General features: G+C 49.1%; 1 protein-coding gene across 2 annotated transcripts; it reads left to right on the top strand.

Moving 5' to 3' along the window:
- Window positions 1–15,459: 15,459 nt before the first annotated feature.
- Window positions 15,460–16,895, top strand: LOC120682328 (extensin-like). Of its 2 annotated transcripts, none has more exons than XM_039964172.1 (2): window positions 15,460–16,452; window positions 16,574–16,895. In XM_039964172.1, exon 1 carries the CDS (start codon window positions 15,547–15,549, stop codon window positions 16,411–16,413), a length of 867 nt encoding a protein of 288 aa, XP_039820106.1. In that variant the 5' UTR covers window positions 15,460–15,546; the 3' UTR covers window positions 16,414–16,452; window positions 16,574–16,895. The 2 variants fall into 2 exon arrangements, with proteins under 2 accessions (XP_039820106.1, XP_039820105.1); XM_039964171.1 differs by having other exon boundaries at window positions 15,464–16,452; window positions 16,571–16,895.
- The last annotated feature ends 3,515 nt before the right edge of the window (window positions 16,896–20,410 follow it).

Raw genomic sequence — 20,410 nt, forward strand, 5'->3', positions numbered from 1 at the left:
AGGGGTTGGGGGCTTGGGGCGGGTGCGGAATTGGGGAATGGGGATGAGTTAGGGTTGGGCTGTGGGGGTCGGGGCGGGGGGTTGGCCTGGAGACTGGAGGTCTGGAGTAAATCTGTATATGACCTTACCGGGTCGGATCAGGCCGGATGTTATTTCACGGGCCGTGTCGGGCCGCCCGACGTGCCAGGGTTACGGCCCAAGCCCGACACGGGGTACCGGGCAGAGCTGGCCCGGGCCAAAAATCCATGCTTCGTGTCGGGCTTGCGGACTGCGGGCCAAATGGACATCTATAACTGTAGATATCTAGGGACTAACAGAGGACGGCCTGCCGTAAATAAGGGACAGCCATTTTGAAGTGCATGCTGCTGGTCACAGCATGCATGCTGACACTAGCACTTAAGAGGAAGGTCTCGTTTAGTTGCCCGTGTAAAATTGTTAAAATAGAATCTTTGCATATTTGAAGTATTAAACATGGATTAATCACAAAACTAATTATAGAACTCGTCTATAAACTACGAGACGAATCTAATGAGCATAATTAATCCATATTAGAGCATCTGAGCATGTGTGCTGTAGCAATTACTGTAGCAATTTAGTGTCTAATCACAACCTAATTAGGCTCGTTAAATTGGTCTCGCAATTTACAAGAAAAATGCAATTCATTTTTTATTTCGTCTAGATTTAATACCTCATGCTATAAGATTATTTTTCGATGTGATAGATTTGGAATTTTGAATTTCGCAACTAAACAAGGGCGAAGCTAGGAAGATAGGACAAGTGGCCCTTGCAGACCAACACCTACAACTACAAGGACTGATGATTGACAATACTACCAAAAATATTTGCAGGGTGGTCAAAATAGGACTTGTTGGAATGGATGCCAAATCTATTGTTGCTTTTTGTAGCTAAAAATAATATTTGCAGGGGCGGGTAGCCTGCCTGTCTAAAATTCATTTGTAGAGATAGGTTGGCCCCTCACCCGCCCATACAAACCCATTTTCAGGGGCGGGTAACATGCCCGCCACTGAAAATCTATTTCTAGAGGTGGGTCAGCCCCTCATCCGCCCATACAAATCCATTTTCAGAGGCGGGTGACACCCCCAGCCCCAACTACCCCTAAAAATAGATTGGTAGGACGGGTGAGGCCTCCACCCGTGTAAATTCATTTCTAGGGGCGGGTGAGGGGTGACCCGCCCCTAAAAATGCCTAGCCTGCCAAAATTTTATAGATTTGAATTTAAAAATTTCGAATCTATTTCCGCTATTTTTTAAAATTTGGATTCCCGTCAATTTTGAGGTATCAACCTAGAGAGCCCAATCGAATGTCATAGTGATCGACTCGAATATAAATAATTATGCATGCAAAATCAAATCATACGGAAATAAAATACACATATTATTTATATATATAGTTACATATCATCGTTATAGTACATCATTAAAATAGAAGCTTGAATGCATATTTTTCTCCTATTTACCAACGCTACTAGAGGAGGCACGCGGTGCTGCTTGTTCTCGCACTCACAAAGAGCAATATATTTAGACTCCATTGCTAATTCATGTGGATAACTTCATGCATAATGAAATGACATAAATAGCATCATCCGCCTCTAAAAATATTTTTTCAGGGGTGGATCAAAAGCTACAGTAACCCTGCTCCATTTGTAGGAACCGATTACTTTTTAATCCACACCTAAAAATAGGATGTTACTACAAATTATTTTTGTAGTAGTGTGATGAGGCTTCCTGCGAGCTCCGCGATCTGACCACATCCAGCATCTGGAGAGACCCATTTCTCACCGATTTTTACTACCTCACAACATTTCCAGCACCATGCTAGCAAAAACTGTGTAACTAGGCAAAGCAAGCAAAGCCCTTTTGTTTCAAAGTTTATGCGTATATCATCCTACCCTGCCGTAAGCCTATGAAGCCCGCCTCAGAAAATACCAAGGTTCAAAGAGGTCCAGAAGGCCCGTTACTAGGTTCCATTTATATATCCATTAGGGTTTGGGACTTGTCATCTCAATCTCTCCCTTCCCTCCTCTTTCTCTCCCCTCCCCTCCCTCCCCTCCTGTTTCTCTCCCTCTACTCCCCTCCCTGCGCGCACTGTGGTGGTGCGCGGATGGCAGCCCCCCCTCACCCCACTTTCTTCCTCCCTCACTCCCCATCTCGTGCCGCCCCTCCCCACTCCAATGGCTGCGGCGGCGCCCCTCCTGACTTCAATGGAGGCGGCGACGCTCCTCCCCAACCCTGACGGAGGCAGGGGCCTCGAGGCTCGTAGATTTGGTGGATCCGACCTCGGGGCGTGGATCCGGCGCTTGGGCGGCAGCACGAGCATGGCGGCAGGAGGCCAGCGTGGCAGTACGCACGTGACGGCGGCAGCAGACGGCCGGCGCGGTGGGACGCGAGTGATGGCGGTGGGATGCGCGTGGAGGCGGCGAGCACCCGGCGCGGCGTGACACGCGTGGCGGTGGTGGGCGGCCGGCGCAGCAGCTCTCCACCCGTCGATGGATTTGGCGGACCCGTGGATGGACTCAGAGGGCTCGTCGACAGGCTTTTTCTTTTTTTATTTGATTTACCAAGGGGGTAGCATATCATTTTTGCTTGTCTCAGTTAATCGTTTTTATAGTAGTGTGCATGCCACGGGAGTACTAAAATTACCGCTGCTTAAGTGTTTTGGCTAGTCTCGGTAGAAAATGTGTTATCATATAGTTACCAAGATTGAAAATATAGTAACCGAGCGAACTCCTCTCATCCCATGAAACTTCCCCACATCTCTCCTCATAATGACTCTGAAATGTCGACAAATTTGCTGATATGATATAAAAGTTAATACTCATGAAATTTCTTAAAACTTCTATTTAGATTGGTCTCAACCCGGCGAGACACGCATCATGCGCCCGTCCCATGCGTGGCTCCTAGAAAGCACACCACGAATCATGGCGCTCGGCGAGACACGCATCATGCGCCCCTTCCATGCGTGGCTCCTAGAAAGCACACCACGAATCATGGCGCTCGTGCTTTCATTTGCTGAAGGGGGCTCCCATACCGTCATCTACCCAATGGATATCCACCCTAGCTAGCTTATACAGATTGTCGACCAGCATGCATGCATCCATGAGCGAGACCACGCTAGCCGCTACGGCACTGATTAAAGAACCCGGGACATGATCATCTCCACGCCTACTCTGCTAGAAGCGGCCATAAAATACGTCACGCTTTGTGCTTACCAAGTTTCCTTTTCTTTCCTTCTCTCTCTCTCTCCCTTGTCGGGGCAAGTAGAGAATTGGCCTCTCATGAAATTTCTAGAAGTGCGTGAGAATCTCATCTGCTTGGATGAAAGAATTTCATCAGTGCCAAAGGACAGACACATGCATGGCCTGCACTGCAGTCTGCAGGTCAGGAGAGATGGGTTAACGGGCCGTTTAGTTCCCAAACCAAAATTTTTTGGGTGTCATATCAACGATTTGATCAGATGTCGGGAGGGTTTTTCAGATACTAATTTAAAAACTAATTTCAGAACTCACCTGGAAATCGCGAGACGAATCTTTTGAGGCCTTTGACCGCATCATTAGCACATGTAGGTTACTGTAGCATTTATGGCTAATCATGCGCTAATTAGGCTCAAAAGATTCGTCTCGTCGTGTACATCCAAACTGTACAATTAGTTTTGTTATTTAACTATATTTAGTGCTCCATGCATGTGTCCAAAGGGGAAGACACAAATTTCGAAGTGAAAATTTTTGGGAACTAAATGCCCCTAAAAATTTTACAGTACAATTATATGCATCATCTTCCTACTACACTAGCAGATGGTATATTAGTACACTAGATTATACTACTAGTTAGTAGATTTGCAGGTCCTGATAAATAGATCCAAAGCCCTAGCACGTGCCCTCGGCCTAATGCTCCCTTGATGGATCTATGAAAAGCACTGCTAAATCGCAGTCGCCTCGCTTGATAGATGTCATGAGGTAGTCAACCTTTTCCTTTTCCTGTGCGGGCATCTGCATTACGCTGCACCCTCAATAATTTTATCTAGCAAAACCGTGATGGTCATGTTAGCAGGGTAAGTACTGGTATATATGTAGACTGCAACTCTGCAGCATGACAAAAGGCTAAGAGAAAAGCAGCCATATGGGAATGTGCTCGCCATATCGATACAAGCTGCATTGGCAAAAAGCGAGTGACATTTTCATGACCTGTATGCATGCATGTGCTGCGAGGGCATCCTTTCAGTGCCACCAGTTCTTGTCAAAGCATATACCATGCACTAGCACGCCAGCTAGCCGGGGCACGGAGGTTTTCCTTGTCATCTTCGGGGCACCGACATGCCCAACCCTAGCTGATCACAGCAGCAGCAATGAGCATCTATGTGATGTAGAGTGTCCTGAGCCATGACAAAGAGCTTACTAGCTAGATCGGCGGTGGGATAGAGATCATAGACAATGAACAGATGAAAGTTTAGGTGTCGTACACTAAGTTTCATTAGCAAGTATTGCCTGCTGATGACGGTGCTCACTTGAACATTGCTGCATGTAAAAAATTTTCTTCTGAATTCGATCCTAAGCCACTGTGCTAATACAAGGCGGCACATTAACTCAAAAAAATACAAGACGGCACATTTGGAACGCAAGAATTTGAGAAAAATTGCAGAAATAGTTAACAGACGTATTTTTTTCCCAGACAAACTCTTACATCTTTCTGAAACTAGAATATTTTTTCCAGTATTTAATACCAGCTGGTTAGGAAAAATGGCGCTAATACGACGACTCCCACCGACAATGCAAGATGCAGCTCACCGAGACAGCCTTACGTAGCCTCAGGTACTTGTAAGTTGTAACCACTGGATTTGGAAGCATTGATGGTGCGGCGAGCAACGCTAGTGCCAACTGCTGGGCGTTTTTCCGGGGACTGTGGGTGGCCACACCAATAAGGACGACCTGAGCAGGACGCATCTGCATCTCGATTTCTGGGGGAGAGATGATCCATTTTCGCCTGTTTTCCTGCGGGTCGGCCGAGGGAAGAAGACAACCGCCTCAGCTTTTTCAGGGAAGAAAATAGGCTGAAAAATGCCTGTGCTCAGATGAATGCACATGTGTTCGTCAGCCCGTTTGTGGGCAATGGGCAACCACCTCTCGCTTTCGTTTTGCTGCAGAGCCGCGTGCACTACTACTGTATTCTGGTAGCCCTAAACCCTTTTACACTGCACGAGCCCCTCTTGCACGACTATAGCGGATGTCAGTTATTGGAGTGCTTAACAGCTAACTACAGTGATAAATGTATGAAGCTTTGTTTGCATTAGGCAGAACGAGAATAATGTGATGAAATGCTCTTGGTAAGATAAAACAAGTGCCGAAATGCGCAAAGCATGCTAATGCTTACGATTCTTTTTTTTTTTGAAATAAAAGACAAGAGCACTGCCACATCATATAAGAAGAAGAAGTATTCATACATAACGCACCGAAGCGAACACCACCACCACACAAACAACACACCCAACAAAACACTACACCGTCACAAACTGGGAGAGTAGCCGAAAGAAGCCGCCGCGAACTGCGCTATCGTCGCCAACGCTATGCCACGCCGAAGCTGCGGCCCGCTGCAAGCCAGAGCGGCAACTCGAACTCCTCCACCAAGGGACTATCACCCTCAAGCCGCGCACACACAATCGTCGAGCCCCCTGCTCCAGTGATGCATCAGTAGAACACTCCCATCGCAGCGCCGATGAAGAACACTAATCCTGGCCACTCTGCGTGGGGGCCTCACCTCTCCCACTGCCTCACACTCCTCTGCCAAGGACTCAGATATCTGAAACCGCTCTGAAAGCAACAACATCCGCGCCGCCGTCACCGGGAACACCACTGCACCATGAGCGCCAGCTCAAAACCTCTAGCACCCCTGGATCCTCTGCACCTCCCTGCCAACACGGACCATGCGCACCTCCTCTGCCGCTGCGCGTAGGCAACACCACCAACCGACCACTGCCACTGCATGGCCAAGGCGAGCCTCCAGATGCGGCGCCTCCAACGAGGGTCCGCTGCCAATGGCGCCGGTGTCGTACGTCCGAAAATAAACAGGATTTTCACCCTAAAGAACCCCGTGCAGTAGGAACATGGTGCCTCACAATGGTGCTCCCAATAGGGAGAATGGCGCCACAAAGACGCCGCCACCACCACCGACAAAAATGTCAGTGAAGGCTTTCGCCCGACAACACCATGCCTGCCGCACGTTCTTGGCCGAGCCCGTAGTCCGCTCCTTCTCTCCTCCGCAACACCTCCACCGGAAGAAGCCCGGCACAACCCGAAGCACCACCACGGCGCCACCAGCAAGCACCATCCAGCCCCCCAGCCCCCACCACCAAGGCGGCGCCGGACCAGCATTGCCGTCGAGGAGGAGAAGAGAAGCACCAACCACCACACCTCAGACCCCGTCTCCTGCGCGCAGAAAACACCCCCTGGCTCCACCAACTGGCGGAGCCGGCCACGGTCACCGCCGACGCCACCGCGCCAGCTGCAGCCGCCCCTTGCGCCATCAGATACCAGCCGCTGCCGCCGCCTTCGACCAGCGCCAACCGCCGCTGCCCTGTGCCAGCCGCACCCCCACGCACAATCACGCGCCCCTGTCGCGCAGCCACCAGGTCCGGCCAGGGCCACGCCGGATCTGGGGGGCCCAACCTCCGCCGCCGACAAGGGAGCATAGAAGGGGATCCGCCCCCTACCGTGCCCGCCCAGTCGCCGCTGACCCTGCGCCCCTGGGCAACCGCGGGAGCCGCCGCCGCAATGCGCGCATTGGCGCCACCACATGCCAATGCCCCGCCCGCGCGCGGCCGCCCCGCACACACGCCAGCACGTTCCGGCTCCACGCCGCCCGCGTGCCACCGCGGGCCCCCGGCTCATGATGCCTACCCTCCTTCCACCGCGCCAGACAGGCCGCAGACGCCACCGCGCCCCAGCCGCGCGTAGCCGCGGGTGCCGCCCTGCGCGCCCGGCCACGCGCAGCCGTGCCGAGCAAGCCAGGGGACTCCTCCCAGCCTAGGCCGCACCGACACGTGCGACGCACCGCGCCGAGGCCCGAGGAGAGGAGATCCGGTGGCCGTGGGCGCGGATCCGGCCGATGACGAGGTGGATCCGGCTGCGGGACGCCGGGGCAGCCACCGCCGCCACCAAGGACGGCCGGCCACCAAGAGAGGGCAAGGGGGAGGAAAGGAGAGAAAAAGGGGAAGCGGAGCCCCGCCGCCGCCTTCCTTGCCGCCGCCCGGACTTCCGACAGCCGCTCGGGCGACGGCGAGACGGGGGAGCAGGGATGGGAGGGGGCGGCGCTGGGGGTGTGGGTTCCGCCCGAGCCGCCCCTAGAGGGAGCGACGCGGGGGCCGTTTCCCCACCGAGAACTTGTACTTGTGTGCAAGTGGTCATGCTTACGATTCTCGTTTCTGGTTACTTTAGCTCATGTTCCAAAAAGCCCCAGTATTTCCTAAAATATTTTTCCAATGTGGGCGAGATGTGTGTTTTCCTGTCCGATCTTGATCCATCAATTCATTGCTTATATCTCCAGTGTCAAACCTAAAATTTGAAGCTGCTAGCAACTTTTTCCCTACAGAAAGAAAAAACATATCAGAAATTATATATATCTACTCGCAGTGGTTGAAAAATGCCGTAAGTTGGAGTTTGCTAGTAGCTAGAATTATGCTGCAGCTAGGGTAACACTCCGTTGATGAAGGTTCTAACAATACTGTAGGGTAGTAATGAGATAGATTAGTCAGCTGGCATGCTCGAAACATCCTAGATGATGTGTAGTGTGGGTAGGGGTGGTAATGGGCCATGACCCTAGTGGCCTCTTCACAGCCCAATAGGGCCCTTAAAAATTTTAGTTCAAAAATATATATGTTTAGAGCCCGGCCCTTTTAGGACCCGATCCTTAGATTTTCTAGTTCAAAATGTTGGGCCCTTTACCACCCCTAAGTGTGGGCGTGTAAATGTCTTCCATGCATGTTCTACTTTAGCTACCATCCTATTGCTATCACCAATGTAGAAATTGCCCTAGAAACGTCATCAGAGAAATGCTACTTGTGCATTTACACTTCTTTGGCCAGCTAACATGTTCAAAATGGCGCCCCATAATACCGACGTGCATTTCTCTGAGCAACACAATGATTTCCGAATGCCCGTGTATCTGCCAGTAAGAGCAACTGCAGTAAAGCTGCTAAATTTTGGTGAGCAAATGCCTATTTAGAAGCTCACTTCTAAATTTTACTCACCTAAATATGGGCCTTCACTCTAGCAGGCTGAGTAAATTGGGCCCCACCTGTCCTTCTCCCCTCTCAGTCACACTCGCCGGCAGCCTGGGCGGTGTATGGGTGGGGCGACAGCGGGGTGGGCGCGAAGCTGTGGTACTCCAGGGGCTTGGCGAGCGCGGCGGCATTGGAGGACGCAGCGAGCAAGAGGAGGAGCAGCGCCGCGAGAGGCGCCATGGCTAGCGAGCAGAGCTGAGGCCTTGCTCTAGTGGATTGTGTGTACTGGGGCTCCCTCCCACCATCCATCTCGCAGCGGCGGTGGCGGCTGAGGTGCCCGTGCCGGCGGCCGAGGAGAAGCCCGCAGCGGCGGCCGAGGAGACGGGCGTGGCGGCGGTCGAGGAGAAGGCCGTGGAGGCAGAGGATAAGACTGCGGAGGCGGACTACGAGGAGGAGAAGAAGGCGGAGGAGGCCCTAGAGCTGGCCGCGGGCGACGAAGCGGCGGTGATCGACGGCGCCGAGTCGTTCAAGGAGGAGGCTTGGACGGGATGGGTGCGAGCGGCACGTCCATGACGACAACGAGGAGCCGGAGGTCGGACCGCCGGAAGGAGGCGCTTGATCCGCTGGGGCCGGTAGAGGCGAAGGCCATAGACGGCGAGCGCGTGAGGTGATCACGTACCTAGTTCCAGATGTTAAATTAGCCAGGCTTAAACATTAGAGGCTAATAACCCAAGATCTTAACATAACCTAGTTCATGACAAATCAATCTAATGCGGAATAAATTGGTAAACATTATACCAGCGTTAGCAGTTGCAGCAGCCATTTACGCCTGATCCGTAGAGGAAGTAGGCGTTCTTGTCGGTGTAGAAGATGCAGCGGCGAATCGGCGTCCTCCGGCGCCAAACAGGAGTGCTTGGCCTTCCAAACCCCTCCAGTGCCTTTAGCGATCAAACTAGCGGTGGCTAGGGTTTTAGATTGAGATGAATGGGGTAATTAAGGTGCTAACCACGATCTTATATTTATAGGCACTGTGGGGCTGGGGGCCAGCCTCTGGAAACGGGCCTAATGGGCCTGCTGATCACAGCCCATTAGGGTTTTATCATTAGGTTTCCTTAATCGTGTTTAGATGGTTTAAATGCTTCCTTAATAGTGAAGATCACAATATCTTAACTGAAATATTTATTTCCAACATTCTCCCACTTGATCAAACGGTTAAGGCTAATGTTCGTATCATACTAATGTTCGCCCTTAGTAGTAACAGAAAGTACTGGACCAATGCGTCGTCAGTAGCTTGATGCACTACTGGGACCCCATTACCCACAGTCTCACTGAAACACCTCGGTAGAACGCTTATTCGTTAGTTGGGAGTCATAATGGCCCTAAACCAGGACCTAAAGACTATCCACCAAACCCATATTAGTAACGTGCTGCTTAAACACGTTCGGTGGTAAGCCTTTAGTGAGCGGATCCGCTAACATAGAATTAGTTCTTATGTGCTCAATCTTAATGGTTCAACAGGCTGAGGTGCTGGTTGAGGTGCAGTCTGAGGCACCTCGACAGGGTTTTCAACTTCAGCATTAGGTGCCATTTGCTCAGCTTGTTGTTCGCTCGCAGGCTCAGGAGCTACTTCAACAGGCGGAACAGCGCTAGTACTCTGAACAGGAGGCGTAATCTGAACAGATGGTGTACTCTGAACGGAAGGAACGAACAGCGGCACTAACTGAGGTGTTATTGTTTCTTGAATCACCGGGATGGGAAGCTCAGCCCGTATTTCTTCAAGATTAATTTCCCTCCTCGGAAAGCTCCCACTGATTCCTGCATCCTCTAGGAACACAGCCTGCCTGGTCTCAACGAACTTAGTGAAACGATCAGGACAGTAGAATCGGTATCCCTTAGACTTATCAGGGTATCCGATGAAATAGCAGCTCACCGTCTTATCATCTAATTTCTTTTGCTGTGGATTAAATAACTTAGCTTCGGCTGGACAGCCCCACACACGCAAATAATTAAGCGATGGTTTCTTCCCAAACTACAACTCATAAGGTGTTTTTGGCACGGATTTGGAAGGAACACGATTAAGTATGTGCGCAGGTGTTTTTAATGCTTCCATCCACAGCTCCACAGACAAAGTAGAATAACTAAGCATGCTACGTACCATGTCCATTAGTGTACGATTACGACGCTCAGCAACTCCGTTTTGCTGTGGTTCGCCCGGCATACTGTACTGGGCCTTTATACCATTCTCTTCAAGATACTTAGTGAATGGTCCAGGTACTTGGCCAAATGGAGCATGTCTCCCATAATATTCACCACCTCGATCCGATCTCACTAATTTAATAGTGACATTATGCTGATTTTCCACTTCAGCCTTGAATATTTTGAATTTATCTAATGACTCGGATCGATCACGAATGGGGTAAATATAACCATAACGAGAGAAGTCATCTGTGAAAGTAATGAACGAGTCAAAACCATCAACAGACTTTACTGGGAACGGGCCACAAATATCAGTATGAATTATTTCTAATAGGCCCGAACTCCGAGTAGCTCCTTTCTTAATTGTCTTAGCGAATTTCCCCTTAATACAATCAACACATTGTTGATCTAAGTCTGAGAGATCTAATGAATGGAGTATCTCTTCTCTTAGGAGACGCTCAATTCTCCCCCTCGAAATGTGGCCCAAACGACAATGCCACAATTTCGAAGAAGTCTCATCATCACGCTTACACTTATGCGATACATCATCCACATTCATTGCAGAATAAACTTTATCAAGAGAGAGCAAATAAAGATCGCCTTGCAAATGACCAAGGCCCACACTTAAATTATGAAATTTAATGTTGCACACTGAGTTGCCAAACTCACAAATATGTCCCGACTTATCTAAACGTGAAATAGAAATAAGGTTTCTCTTCAAACTGGGAACATAAAGAACATCATGCAAACTAAGGTTGAAGCCGCCTGGTAACTCCAAATTGAAGCTCCCAATGCCTTCAACCTTCACTTCATTGCCATCAGCCACTCTTAGACTTCGCTCCCCCTCTCTTATAGTTCGGATCGAACTGAATACTTGCAGTGAATTGGAAATGTGCACAGTGGCACCTGAGTCAATCCACCAAGTATTGGGAGAAAAATTCACTAAGAATGATTCATCAATAAAAGATACATAATCAGTAATTGTACCTTTGTTCTTAAGCCATTCCTTAAATCCATGGCAATCCTTTTGCTCATGTTTAGGTGACTTGCAGAACTTGCACAACCTCTCATTAGAGGTCTTCTTATGTGACACGGCCTTGCTCTTATGGCCCTTAAACTTTCTCTTATGCTGCCTGCTGCTGCCAGACTCAGCCTGATGCTTAGGAGTGTTGCTCATGCTAACACGCCCAAAGCGCTCGCTGACTATGTTGACAGCATCCTTCATCCTCTCAGCTTTCTGCCTTTCTTCTTCCTCAACACAGTAGCTAATGAGCTCAGCCATGCTCCAAGTCGCCTTCTGAGTGTTGTACCTTATTTTGAAGGGACTGTACTGTGCTGGCAGAGAAGTCATGATGAAGTGCACCAGAAAACCATCAGAGATAGCCATATCCAGTGTCTTCAGCTTATTTGCCATGTCACACATGCTCATAATGTGCTCCCTGATTCCACTTTGCCCATCATACTATGAAGTCAGCATCTTCATGATCAGCGTGCTAGCATAAGTCTTGGAAGAACTCTTAAAGTTCTCCTCCACCTTGGCAAGGTATGCCTTGGCGCTCAGATCATTACCATCCTTGTCCTTATCAGGAATAGCACCACAGATGGCCGGAGTGATCATGTTCTTAATGATCATGTTGGCCATCCTGTCTGATCTCTCCCACTTCTCAATGGCAGTACGATCACCATTGGGATCAGCGGGCTCTGCTGGCTTATCTTGACGTAAGGTGAGATCATACTCGCACACAGCAATGGCCACCTGAACATCTTTATACCAGCTGGGGTAGTTGGTGCCATTTAGGGGCTCAATGGACTTCAGGTAGCCCGTCACAGTGTTCACTGAAAATCATGAGAACAATAACTTAATTAAACTCACAATTAAGATGCGCATAAGAAGTATGAAATTAACCCTACGATGGTCTGATTAAAATCATACATAAATTTCAATTTGCATCACCGATGGGGAAAACAAACGAAATTTATCATTAAAACTCGTAATTAAATCAACGATGGTCAGAATTAATTACAAGTGCTCTAAATAAACTTCCCGATGGTTCCATTTAAATAGAGTGCATCTTAATTGCTTATGGTGGATGAGCATAATTTTCAGTGAATAAATGCAATTAAAATATAATTATAAGCATTTACATAACTCATGGAAATTAATTAACATAATGCTGATAATTAATAAGTGCAACAGAAATAATTAAAGCCTTTAACATAACAGCAATTAAATTGAGCTTAAATCATAAGAAACAGTAAATGAGAAAAGGCTTTACAACTTAAATGGGCTAAAACTCGTAAACGGCCCAAAACATTCCCCTCTGCACGCGGCCCATTAAGCTGTCACCGACCCAATTCGGCCCATCAGCCGCAAACCCTAATCGCGGAGAGATCTCGACCGTCCGTTCCGATCAAAGGGCCGAAAACTGATCTAACAACATATACAAAGGAGCCGGCTGTCGGAGGGTGCCCTAACTCCCTTCACTTTCCCTTTTCTCCTCACTCCCTGAGTAGCCGCCGCCGCCGCCGGAGCATTTGCTCTGCGCCGCTTCGTCATGGCGCTGGTGCAGGCCGGGACCGCCGGGGTTCGGAGCGTCGGCCGCGCGCCACCTCCTCATGGGGCATCGCCTGCTGGGAGCCTTCGTACCACGTGCCCGCTATGAGGCCACGGGCCCCGGCCGTGTGCTGCCGGCTGCCGCGCTCCGCGTGCGGGCCGTGCCGCGTTGGGCAGGCCGCTGTCGCCGCCTCACGAGCGGTGCGCGGGCCCGGCATCATGCGCCTGGTGGTGCGGCCGCCGCTCCTCAAGCGCCTGTGCCGCGCGCCGGCGGGCCCCGCGTTGCCTGTGCGCGGGCTCGGCCGCCGCCTGGTGGCCGCTCGCCAGCGGGCCCCGCAGTGCCTGTGCTCGGGCGCGTGCGCCAGCGGGCCCTGTGGCCGCCAGCGCCGGTCGGAGCGCAGCTGTGCGGCTACGCCGCCTGATGCGATCTGCGCCGGCCGCCTCCTTATGGCGCCACCGCGGGCCCTCCCGCCGGCGCCGCGTGCGCTCAAGCCGCGCGCGGCTCCGTCGGGGAGGCCCTGCCGTGGTGCTCAGTGGGCATACTCATGGCCACACACAGGTAAGTGCTCCTTCAATCTTAGGGTTAGGGTTCATCATGAGATTTGGGGTTTTTCTTAATGCGATCTGAAATTTGCAATCCTCTTCTTCTACATGCTCACTGATGCATCAATCTCATGGATTTGGATCTAATTTTGCGGAAGTTAACTTAACAGAGGCATAAATTGGGGAAAAACAGTCAGCAAACTTAAACCCTAACCTTAATTACTTGATTTAATCATGACATTAACTTAAACTGATTCATTAGTCAGGCATGATTGCATCTAATCCGAGACACTTAGCATTAACAGATCAAGATTAATCTTAAACTTGACCTAAACCGAATTAGATTAGATCTAATTTCGTGATCAGAAACTTAATTAACCATGATTTAGATCTAATCACGCATAATTAACACGTAAAAACCATTATGCAGGATCTAATTGCATCTTAAACCGACGAAAAACAGAGGCATAAACATACTCAAAAATTGACCGTGCATGACTAGGTTAAGATGGCTCATGATACCGATTGTTAAATTAGCCAGGCTTAAACATTAGAGGCTAATAACCCAAGATCTTAACATAACCTAGTTCATGACAAATCAATCTAATGCGGAATAAATTGGTAAACATTATACCAGTGTTAGCAGTTGCAGCAGCCATTTACGCCTGATCCGTAGAGGAAGTAGGCGTTCTTGTCGGTGTAGAAGATGCAGCGGCGAATCGGCGTCCTCCGGCGCCAAACGGGAGTGCTTGGCCTTCCAAACCCCTCCAGTGCCTTTAGCGATCAGACTAGCGGTGGCTAGGGTTTTAGATTGAGATGAATGGGGTAATTAAGGTGCTAACCACGACCTTATATTTATAGACACTGTGGGGCTGGGGGCCAGCCTCTGGAAACGGGCCTAATGGGCCTGCTGATCACAGCCCATTAGGGTTTTATCATTAGGTTTCCTTAATCGCGTTTAGATGGTTTAAACGCTTCCTTAATAGTGAAGATCACAATATCTTAACTGAAATATTTATTTCCAACACCAGAACCCCTCCCAGCGGCCAGATTGCTCGGCGTCGGGCCCCTCGCTGAGCGGCAAGCAGGAGGAGAAGTGGCGGTTCCAGGCGGAGATCCTCCACGCCGAGTGCAACTTCCTCCGGATGAAGCGGGAGGTCGTGCTCCGCAAGCTCAATCGCCACCGCGGCCAGATGGAGGCCGCGCTCAAGTCTACCGTCAAGAAGCTAGGGCGGGGGCGGGGGCGGGGGCGAGCAGCTGGGTATCGGGGCGGCGGCTGTCGCTCGGCCAAGGAAGTGAAATTTTTGATATCCACGACTAAATCTCTTAATATAGTAGCCCATAAATAGCAGCATTTCACGATGACGGACCACAGCCCTGAAGCGGCTGAAGCTACTGTAGAACTGCAAAAGATCGTATGGTTCACCATCAACTCCTAAAAAGAAAGTAGTAGTAAAAGAAAAACCACCGATTCACTGATGAACCACCTACTTCCTTTTCCTTTTTCCACGCAGCATTCTCCGCTCTGCAGTTGTGCTCCATCCACGTCGTGTGAATCTCAACAGCCCGGCGACCTGCCCGCTGCGCAAAAGTCACATGGGTCTTGTGAACAGCGCTTATGGTAGCCACTAGCCACTGCAGACCTACAGTGCGACGCAGAAAAAAAATACTTGTATAATGCAACAGCGTAAATAGACCTGCTCCGCGTGGGCCCGCCCCGGTAACTAGCTAGCTCGGATCCGTCCATGGCGTCAACAGGTTCAGACTGGCCCGTGCTGAACCAGTGACCGGCGAACCCAAAGGGACCAACGGGGAAGCCTCTCGTCGCGTCGCCTCCGTCCCCCACATGCCTATCTATCCTCTCCTCCATCTCGGGCGGGCATCCGAGGCCCCCACTCCACTCGCTCCGCCCGCCGTGTATATAAGAGGTGGCAGGGCGAGCTTCTCCCTCAGACCACCAGCCACACTGACCAGAGCTTGGAGTGTGAGTGAGGGAGAGTGCCAGTGAGAGAGGGAGCGAGAGGATGGGTGGCAAGGCAGCTCTGCTGCTGGCCCTGGTGGCCGTGAGCCTGGCCGTCGAGATCCACGCCGACGCCGGCTACGGCTACGGCGGCGGGTACGGGCCGACGCCGGCCACCCCGACCCCGAAGCCGGAGAAGCCACCCAAGGGCGGCAAGCCGCCCAAGGAGCACAAGCCTCCCACCTACACCCCAAGCCCGAAGCCGACGCCGCCCACGTACACTCCCACTCCCAAGCCCGCTCCGCCGACGCCCAAGCCGACGCCGCCGACCTACACTCCCACGCCCAAGCCCGCTCCCCCGACGTACACCCCGACGCCCAAGCCACCGGCGACCAAGCCGCCGACACCCAAGCCGACCCCGCCGACGTACACTCCCTCGCCGAAGCCCACGCCGCCGACCTACACCCCGACACCCAAGCCGCCGACCTACACCCCGAAGCCCAAGCCCACTCCGCCAACGTACACCCCGAAGCCGAAGCCCACTCCCCCGACTTACACGCCGTCGCCGAAGCCGAAGCCGAAGCCGACGCCACCCACCTACACGCCGACCCCCAAGCCCACTCCGCCGACCTACACGCCGTCGCCGAAGCCGAAGCCGGCGCCGCCCACCTACACGCCGACCCCCAAGCCCACTCCCCCGACCTACACCCCGTCACCGAAGCCGAAGCCGACCCCCACCCCGAAGCCGACTCCTCCGACCTACAAGCCGACCCCCAAGCCAACTCCGCCCTACACTCCAACCCCCAAGCCGACACCGCCGCCGACCTACAAGCCTGCCCCCAAGCCGACGCCGCCGACCTACAAGCCTGCTCCCAAGCCGACGCCGCCGGTGTCCTACACCCCCAGCCCGCCGCCGCCCTACTACAAGTGAGATCTCTGCTACTCTGCTGTGTCAAGCTCGGAGCATAGGGTACGTACTGGAAACGAGCATGCACACATCTTCTAACCTCTGTCAGATCCCTTTTTATGTTCATTTATCCGGAATGTCCTTGCTTAACAAAATGGTAATCTTTTATTTGTTGTTGCAGAAGGTGATGGAAGAGTTTGTGCCAGCAAACCGGCCGGCCAAGAGATGAGCTGAAGATGAGAGGCCCTTCCTTGATCCTCCTCTTACGTTCGCTGCCGTCCATATCATCTATCCTAGCTAGAGAGGAGGGAATAATGCACGCAGAGCTCTGCAGCGCCCTGCTATGTTTTCTGTTGTCCGTTTAGTTCGTGTTCGTCGTCTGTCTTTGCAGCCGTATTGTGTGTGGGTAATGGTATTGCTACTATTGGTGTCATCAGGAGGTTTACTGTGGAAGTAAAACTAATAACCATGGAAATGCAAGTGAAAGCTAGTATATTTTTCTGTTCTCCTGCTCCGTTCACGGCATTTTCCTCCATGACGACGTGACGAGACGATGTGATGTTTCCATGTGAGATGCTCGGTGTACATGGACCGCGCTCTTTGCGTATCTCAGGGTGTGTTTAATTAGCGAAATTTTTTGGATTATTGGATTTTCCAACTGTATCACTTTCGTTATTATTTGACAATTAATATCCAATCATGAACTAATTAGATTTAAAAGATTTGTTTCGTCATTTACAGTTGAATTGTATAATTAGTTATTTTTTCAACTGCATTTAATGTTTCATGTATGTGTCGAAAATTCGATTTGACGGGTACTGTAGGAAAAATTTTGGGAACTATGCCAAAAATTTTGGAAACTAAACAGGGTCTCAATTTTTTTTCCTACGTTACCCTTGGGCAGCTTGGGCAACTAATACTCCATTTTCTTTTCGAAAAAAAGTGACTCCATTGAATACACTGGAACCCAATCCTGCCATTGAGGCCCTGACAGTAAACATCACATCGAATCTTCGAATACATGCATGAAGTATTAAATGCAATTTAAAAATAATTAATTACATAATTCAACTGTAAATGACGAGATGAATCTTTTAAGCCTAATTAGTTTATGATTGGACATTAATCGTCAAATAACAACAAAAGTGCTACAGTACTCAAATCCAAAAAATCTCACGAACTAAACACAACCTGAATACACTGGAACCCAATCCTGAATCCTCTGCTCGCTTTGATGCAGCAAGCAAGCAGCTTGCGGCGACGTGAGCCTGAGCTGGTATCATGGTTCGCAGCTACAGTGACGCCACCCCTTTGACCCAAAGATTGTGGACATGGCAAATGCGTCTAGGTGCATTGTTCCAGCTAGTGATGCACCTGCCTGGATGACCTTAACTCTATTGTGGTAGTACAAACCTGTTTGAGGGGTCATCTACCTTGGCGAAGTAGCTCAGAAACGTCACAGGATCGTCAAAACCTCAGTGAAAACTGCTACGTACCGTAGTAGTGTGGTGGGCCATGGCCTAGATTTCCCAATCCCAGTGGTTGAAATAAACAAATCTAGTGACAGTATGTTGAACGCGTGGAGCCAAGAGAAAGCAGACAAAAGCGCACTACCTTTTTTTTCTTTTCTAGGAGGAAAAATAAGCAAGAACATGTACTGTGGTCAGAAGAGTAAAAATTGGCCATGCTGACCCCTCCGGTGTACCAGCACGCATGCTTTATATTTATCCATTGCTCTAGCTAGTCCGTATATATAGCAGTGTAATACAAAAGCGAGGTGATTACTGGTAGGCCCTATTAAAATTAAGAAGATAACCCGATGATGCACGATATTATTGCGTGATATATATATATATATATATATATATATATATATATATATATATATATATATATATATATATATATATATATATAAGGAGGCCCTATGGAAACATTTTTAGGAAGTTGCAGCGCTTCATGTGTCAGGAAAAGACGAGCAACGTTGTGTTTTAGAGATATCTAAAGCTAAATTTTGAAAAAGAATAAAGTGCGTCACCGGTCCCTAAATTTGTTCGATTGTGTCATCCCGGTCCTTAAACTCGTAAATTGATCGTTTAGGTCCTCAAATTTGTTTGGCTGTGTCATTCCGGTCCCTAAACTTATAAACCATCTGTTTAGATCATCAAACTTGTCTAGTCATGTCATCCCAGTCCCTAAATTTGGTTTTGAGTCTCATCTAAGTCCAAACAGAATGATCTAAAACCTCTGTATCAAAAAATAATTTATAACTTTTCCCTTACCTCTTAATACAGGTATGTTTGATAAAAAAATAATTTATAACTTTTTCATATGAACTCGAATGAAGACAAACTTTATATCAAAATTGTATCTCTCGACGCGATCTACAACTTTGCAATTGAAAATTTTTTGAATTAAAATTGTTTAGAGTCCCAAAATTTAATTTTAACTTTTAAATTTCAAAATCTATAAACTTACAACAATATTTTGAGACCCTAAACAGTTTTAATTCAAAAATATTTCAACTCAAAATTGTAGATTACGTCGAGGAATACCATTTTGATATAAAGTTTATCTTTATTCAAATTCATATGAAAAAGTTATGAATTACTTTTGATATATAGATTTTAGATCGCCTTGTTTTGACCCATATGAGACTCAAAATCAAGTTTAGAGACCGGAATGATATGATTGAACAAATTTGAGGACTTAAACGTTTAATTTTCTAGTTTAGGGACCAGGATGACACAGTGGAACAAGTTAATTATGAACCAAGATGACACAGATGGACAAGTTTGAGGACCTGAACGGTCGATTTGTGAGTTTAGGGACCGGGATGACACAACGACACAAGTTTAGGGACCGGTGATGGACTTTACTCTTTGAAAAGCGAAATTCCATGCACAGCTCTGTTAATCTCTTGTCCATCTTTTTAACCACCTGCTCCCACGCAATAAGCTAATTAAGAGCAATTCCAACAGATTGATTTTCCTCTTTTCCCTTTCTCCCCATCACAATTTTAGTTTATTGGAGAGATGTGCTCCAACAGATTGATTTTTCCCTTTCCCCCTTTAATTCATGAGTGGCCAGAATCTTCTCATGCATGTGGATCTTATGGCTAGGAAAGAATGGATAGAAAGAGAAAAGAAAAAGGAGAAAGTGGAATTCTCCTTTAAAAAGGGAAGAGGGGAGGGAAATATAGGGGAAAGGGGAAAGAGGAAAACAGAGCTAAATTTTTTCTTCTAAATTCTCTATATGGCTAAAAAGTGGAAAGGAGAAAGAGAATAATCAATCTGTTGGAGTTGCTCTAAGACAGGCATAGTAGAATAATCGTTAAACCGCCGACGCACATGTTTATGCTAGTGCCGCGTAACCAGCGGATTGGTCCACGTGGCCAGGTTGCTCGCGGATTGGTCCACGTGGCCAGGTCGCTCGTCTTTTCTGAAACTAATCATAATTTCGCACGGCTAGTACAGTTCACCACAGCACACCGCACCACACACATTTGTTACTAGATTTATGCCGCTCACGATCATGCATCTCGAGTCGTCGCACGGATGAGACATCTGTTTACAAAAGACCACATGCCCACGTGGGCAGAGCGAGATAAAAGTTAAATTGAGAAGAACAAAAAAAAAACTTCGCCTTATATTACGCCCTGCCCATACCTCTGTCACTGCAAAAAGAAAGGAGCGGAGAAAAGAATGTTTCCTGAAAACAAAAGAACGAACAAGATAAAAAAAATGTGTTACGGAGGCAAAATGTAAATGTTATTGTATTTGGATGCAGTTTCAGTAAGGTACTTGATTTCTGTGAGGAAGTTGTTCGATGAGCCAGTGCAATTCAGAGGTCCGTCGAAGAGCCGCTCTACCGTCTGTCTGTTCGGTGTGGACGGCCAAATGAGTCAACAGGGAAACTTTATTTGCAACTGCATCCTGAAAATCCAATGCTCTACCGTCATGGGAAGCAGCAGCAAGCAGGGAAGAACTTGGTGGCGTGGCGCGCCACATGATGCATAAAT

Source organism: Panicum virgatum, chromosome 7N, assembly GCF_016808335.1.
Source record: "Panicum virgatum strain AP13 chromosome 7N, P.virgatum_v5, whole genome shotgun sequence".
NCBI classification, from domain to species: Eukaryota; Viridiplantae; Streptophyta; class Magnoliopsida; order Poales; family Poaceae; genus Panicum; species Panicum virgatum.